The 6,000-nt window shown below is 52.7% G+C and overlaps 1 protein-coding gene across 1 annotated transcript in view; it reads left to right on the top strand.

Annotated features, from left to right (window-relative positions):
* MECR (mitochondrial trans-2-enoyl-CoA reductase) overlaps positions 1-4,448 on the top strand; it is a 29,307-nt gene extending 24,859 nt beyond the window's left edge. The window contains exons 7-9 of the mRNA XM_081816840.1: positions 2,387-2,518; positions 2,673-2,745; positions 4,089-4,448. Coding sequence (XP_081672966.1) covers positions 2,387-2,518; positions 2,673-2,745; positions 4,089-4,249 — 366 coding nt within the window. The 3' untranslated portion in view covers positions 4,250-4,448. The remainder of the gene's footprint in view (positions 1-2,386; positions 2,519-2,672; positions 2,746-4,088) is intronic.
* Positions 4,449-6,000: the final 1,552 nt, after the last annotated feature.

Below are 6,000 nucleotides of genomic sequence, written 5' to 3'. Positions count from 1 at the left end.
CTGTAGCTGGGAGGACTGTCAAGTGACCAAGTCCCAGTGGCCAGTGCGAGTCAGCATAACCCTGAGCAGGAAACTGGGACCACAGTCCTGTCCTAGTTATCCCGGCACTTCCTTTCCCAACCTCCTCCTCTACAGATGACCCAGAGAACCGTCCGCTTTGTTTCTCCAAGGGACCCCGGAAGGAGAGCTTTCTGTGAGAGGAGAATATTTAAGGATTCATAACCGAGGGGGCATCTTAAGAAGTCCCTTGGTCCTAGCTTGTTAGCTTTTAAATTTCTTACTAGTTTTTATTTATTTATTTATTTATTTATTTTTAAGATTTTATTTATTTATTTGACAGAGAGACACAGCGAGAGAGGGAACACAAGCAGGGGGAGTGGGAGAGGGAGAAGCAGGCTTCCCACGGAGCAGGGAGCCAGACGTGAGGCTCGATCCCAGGACCCTGGGATCATGACCTGAGCCGAAGGCAGACCCTTAACGACTGAGCCACCCAGGCGCCCCTCTTACTAGTTTTTAAAAATAGATTCTAAGTTTAGAGGTAAAATTATGCTCTTACAAAACATTTTGAAAGCATGTACAGGTACAAAGGATGGGGCGCCTGACTGGCTCAGTTGGTGGAGCATGCAACTCTTGACCTCAGGGTTGTAAGTTCAAGCCCCACGTGGGGTGTGGAGATTACTTAAAAAATAAAATCTTTTAAAAAAAAGTACAAAGGAAAAATTAAGCACAAAAGTTACCTATCATCCCACAACCAAGGGGGATAAGCATTGTTGACAATATTAACAGCGCATGTCCTCCCCTTGTTTTCTCTGTTAACATGAATTTCTTGAGCTGAGGGGCGCCTGAAAGGATACTTTCCAACTAAAGCAGGAATCCCCTCAACAACATTAGTTGACACATACTTGCTAGCACTCGCTAGCTACGGGGTACAGAGATGGCTGAGACACTGAGGGAACTCTCTAGAATTCACAGGCTAGATGGGAAGATGGGTCATGTGGTCAAAGAGCTGTGATAGCCATCACTGGGCATTTACCTGTGCACCAGACTGTGCAGAGTGCTTGACTCATCCCCCACGACCACACGGGCCAGGGATACTGTTCCCATCCCCATTTACCCAAGGCCTGAAAGGGTAATTACCTCACCCCAAGGTCTGGGAAGTGGGAGAGCCAGGCTTAACCCCAAGTTACTGGGAGTCCTGAGCACACCCCCTCCGCCTGAGTCCAGGGGTCCCCGAGGCAGCCTGCCATCCCCACAGCACTCACTGTAGGAGGAGGCCCTGGAGGTGCCAAGTCCCAGCTGTGCTACTTACTATCTGTGGGCCCGTGGGAAGTTAGACAATACAGGAAAAGTGCTCCAGGCCTCAGTCTCCTCGTACAGATTAGTCAGAAGGTTAGTCCGAGGACATTGAGGTGATGCTGAAATCGCTACACAGGTGAGAGGTGGCCTTCAGTTTTCTCATTGTAAAGCCAGAGTGATAGAAGTGCTCCCCTGGGGTTATGGGGAGGCTTCACCAACCCAGTGCACCTGGAAATGCTCAGATCTGTGCCCGGCACCCAGAAAATGCCTAGTGAACGTTAGCCATTCTGATTAGAACAAGTGTAGTACGGGGCGGGGAGGGGCTTGATCCCCCCAGGAGCTACTTTCTGGAACAGGTGTCAGCTGAAGGGAGCTTAAGACCAAACTACCCACCAGCCTCCCAGACAAAGAATCACCTGCCTCACACCGCAGCTTCTTCCATTCTGTAGTTCACAAAGCACCCCCCACTCACCTGCCATCATCCTTGATCAGCAAACTCCTAAAAGAGCCAGGGAGTGGGGAGGGGAACACAGGTTAAGTTGAGCATGGAAAGTCCTAGCTTATTCATTTTTAAAAAACTATTCGAGCCTCTCCTGTTTAACTGCTGGGGTGGGTGTGGGTGTCAGATGGCAGGGCCTGGCCAGGCCCCTCCTGCAGCGAGAGGGCAGTCGCCCACTGTCCTCTACCCCAGCCATACCATTCCTTATGTGTATAGCCACCTCATCTCGCTGCTCCTTCGAGTAAGCGTGGACAGATGATGAGCAGAGGTCTGCACCAATGTCTGCACTGCCTAAGGCCACACATCTAAGAGTGGAGGGTAGCCAGGACTAACCTCGCGGGGCTTGGGCTTTCCTCAGCAGAGCACGCTTCTTTGCAACACTTCATCCAAGCCCAACTGGGTGGTTAGATCAGTGAGTTCCCAACTCTGGCTCAACATCCATGTCATCTGGCAGGGGTGTTTTGTCAGTTGGCTTGAATAGAGATCCTTGCTTCCTGATTCCTTAGGTCTGGGTCGGACCTCGGAGTCTGCAGTTTTTGAAACCTTCCCAAGGTTTCTAAGAGCAAGATTCAGGGACCAGGGTTGGAATAGAAGTGTTCTGGCAGGTTTGAGAAGGGCTCTGTCTCTGCCTGCACCCACTCTGTTCTCTCTGGACTCTTCAGGCCTGGGGGAACCATGGTGACCTACGGGGGAATGGCCAAGCAGCCCGTCATAGCCTCTGTGGTAAGCTGGTGGGGGAGGCAGGCATGGACACAGGCCTGGACACAATAGTTGTCCAGACCCACAGGTGCCCTTGTCCCTGGACAGAGTCTGTACCTCAAGCAGCGCCTGAAATGCTTGCCCTCAGAGCCCCAGTTCATCCTTCTTGTGTCCACAGAGCCAGCTCATTTTTAAGGATCTCAAACTTCGAGGCTTTTGGTTGTCCCAGTGGAAGAAGGACCACAGTCCAGGTGAGTGGATGATGGCCCCATTGCCAAGGGTCACACGAGAGGGCAGTGCCTACTGCAGAAGTGACCCGCCATCCTGAGGCCTGGAGGGGTGATGGGCTCCCCAGTGCCATGACAGGTTAAAGGAAAATAGCCTCTAGCCACAGTTGCAGTCAGCAAATAGGTACTGGGCTCGAGGGAGCTGGTCCTGGGGGTGGCAGCAGTGAGCAAGGCTGCCCCTGGGGAAGACTGCCATGGAAGACAGCCAAGTACAGAGAACAAACTCTGGAGCCAGCCTGCCTGGGTTCAAATCCTGCTCCCACCATCACTGGGGATAGGTTTACCCAGCCTAGCCATGGGACCTGGACAAGTTACTTAACTTCTGTCTCAGTTTAAATATCATAGTTGTCTAGATATTGTTAGCCTTTGATTGAGGAGGAAACTGAGGTTCAGAGTGGTTAGGTAGCTTGCCCAGTCTCCCCATGTAGGGAGTGATGCAGCCACAATGTAAACTCATCTCTTTGACTCCAGAACCTGAGCCAGTACACCATCCTTCCCCTCCTGGAGGACTGGCTGCCCAGAGTATGACCCCCCCGCCCCACGCTGAGACTGAAGAAGCACATGGAATCATTCAAGTGAAGGGGAGGAAAGTTGTGGCATCAGTGGCATGTTTCAGGCCGGAAAAGTAGCCTGTGCAAAAGGCCATCATAGAGAGTGGGGACCTAGACAGATAGGTTGTGACCAGATTATGAAAGGCTTTACAACCCTTCTTAAGGAGCTCAGACTCTATCTTAAAGGCAAGGGAAGAGCCACCAAAGCGTCCTAAACAGGGGACATGATTAGATTTGAATGTTGCATGAATTGATGTCTATGAAAAACCACTTCTCATCTTCCTGGACCATAGAGGGGGACAGGCCCTGGGAGGGGGTGCTGGGGACCTCAACTTGTGGGGTTCTAAGGGAGTCCTGAGCTCTTTACCTGGGCAAAGCTCATCAGTTCCACATCAGCTGGCATGCCAGGCACACCCACCCCCTCCCTGTGCCTCTTCTAGCTGCCCTGCCTCAAAGTACTCCTGCCGCTCCCACCATTCAGGACTCTCGGTTACACCCAAGTCAGGTTCTGTGGGTCTGAGCCCTCTTAGCCACCACTCTGCCTGCCCCTCAGTCCTGGGGCCACTCCCCCACGCTCCTCTGTCCTAACCCCCCAGGGACCAGGCTGCCCCCACAGCCTCCCTATCCCTGGTCAAGCCTGGGCTCTCGAGGCTTTCCTAGAGTTTAGCGTCAGCTCCTGCCACTGGGGGTGGCCCATGGTCTGTCTTGCCATGCCCTGCCGCTGCACCTCTGTCTGACTTCCTCAACTTCCCACAGCCCAGTTCAAGGAGCTGATCGTCACGTTGTGTGGTCTCATCAGCCGGGGCCAGCTCACAGCCCCCGCCTGCTCCGAGGTCCCACTGCAGGACTACCAGCGTGCCTTGGAAGCCTCAGTGCAGCCCTTCGTGTCTTCAAAGCAGATTCTCACCATGTGCTAATCGCGGAGGAGCTGGAGCGAGGTGGGAGGGGAGATGGATCGGCAGGACTGGTTTCTGGCGCCTCTGTCAGGGCCCTCTCAGCCTTCCCCAGGCTGCCCTCTCCTCACTGTCACTTCCGACTGGGAGGGTCGTGAAGCCAGCTAAGGCTTTCCCCAGGGCCAGCCCCAGGGTATCTAATAAAGTGAACTTCCTAAAAACACATACATACAAACCCATAGAAGTCATCCCTGGCAAGAAGGACCCTCATTGTGCACCTGCCATTCCCCAGCACTAAGAAGACCCCTTGCCCGTCCTCTACTTGTCCCCTAGTGATGATTTCCTGACGACCCTGAAACAAAGCAAGGGTAGGCACTGGCAGGTACAAAAGCCAGTAGGATGCAGTCTCCACCCTCAGGCTCTCCACAGGGGAGCAAAAAGGAACGTTTGACTCATTCTGTGTAGTATGTGGCTCAGTCTGGGGCAGAAGGATCAGCTACATGGGAGAGTGAATGCCAGGCTGAGGAGCCAAGGAAATGGGGTCTCAGCTGGCTGGACCACCCTATGGAATGCCTGTTCTAACTGGGGAGATGGTTGTTACACCAGTGCTTCTCAGCCTGAAGTCATTCTACCCCCAGGGGACCTTTGACAGTGTCTGGAGACATTTTTCATCATAAGTGAGAGGATGCTATTGGCATCTAGTGGGTAGAGGTCAGTGATGCTGCTCAAACATCCTGTGGTGCACAGAACAGCCTTCCTCAACATAGAATTACCCAGCCCAGAATGTCCATCGTGCCTGGGTTGGGAAAACCAGCATTAAGCTAAGAGTCCCAAAACAACTGCCATGGTGATTCATGGCTTAAACATGTGGAAGTGCTCTGAGGCCATCACTGATCAGGGGCTTGTCCTAGGCCTGTGGTCAGGGGAACCTTCCTGACATGAAGCTTGAAAGTGGGCTCTGAAAATGAATAGTTTTATTCAGACAAAAAGAGTTTGACATTATGTGACTTTTTGGTGTTTGCCTAATGAGCTACTCACCCAGAGCAAAAAACTAGAGACTTTGGAATGTATTTACTGGATACCTAGTATGTGCCTAAGGCTAGGGATGCTGGTGGTGGGGGAGGGGGGCCTGGCCCTCTAGTTCCTTAGCCCAGAGCAGGGGACAGACCTTCCCAGTATACTAATGAGGCCACTGACTCAGGTGTTCAGAGGGCCATGGGGACATAGCAGTTCTGCCTGAGGGTTTGAAGGAAGGCTTCATGGAGGAGGTGTCATCCACAGCAAATCTTGAAGGCCAAGCAGGAAAGCATGTACCAAGCAAAACCAACAGCACATGTGAGAATTTGGAGGGCTGGGAGCCTGGCTCTGCTGCCTGAGACGGGAGAGTGTGAGGACTGAGGTGGGAGCTGTGAGCAGAGGTCAGAGCAAGAAGATTCGAGAAGTCAGCACTTACCCTTCAGAGCGGGGGAGGCACAGAGGGATTTTCAGCAGCAGAGTGATGTGGGAAAACTGGCTCAGAAAGCCAGAGTGCACTCAGGCTTAGCTGCACGAAAACATGTACGCAGGCCCCCAGCATAATGCTCTTGCCTTTGGGAGCATCTTCTGTGTCCCCTGGAGAAAAGGACTTAGCTTCAGCCCAGGGTTGGGGAAGGTCTGCAGGTGTCTTCTGGATAAGAGTTGCTACCTTTTGCACCTAGGCTCAAGATCATCCCCAACCTGCCCAGGTCCCTCCTGTCCCCTGTCCTCTATCCTTGAGGTTAGTGGGACAGCTGACT

The sequence above is a fragment of the Leptonychotes weddellii genome, chromosome 4, assembly GCF_054177405.1.
Source record: "Leptonychotes weddellii isolate Sample4059 chromosome 4, ASM5417740v2, whole genome shotgun sequence".
Lineage (NCBI taxonomy): Eukaryota > Metazoa > Chordata > Mammalia > Carnivora > Phocidae > Leptonychotes > Leptonychotes weddellii.
The sequence above is the reverse complement of the archived record's forward strand: the minus strand, read 5'-3'. Positions and strand labels throughout refer to the sequence as shown.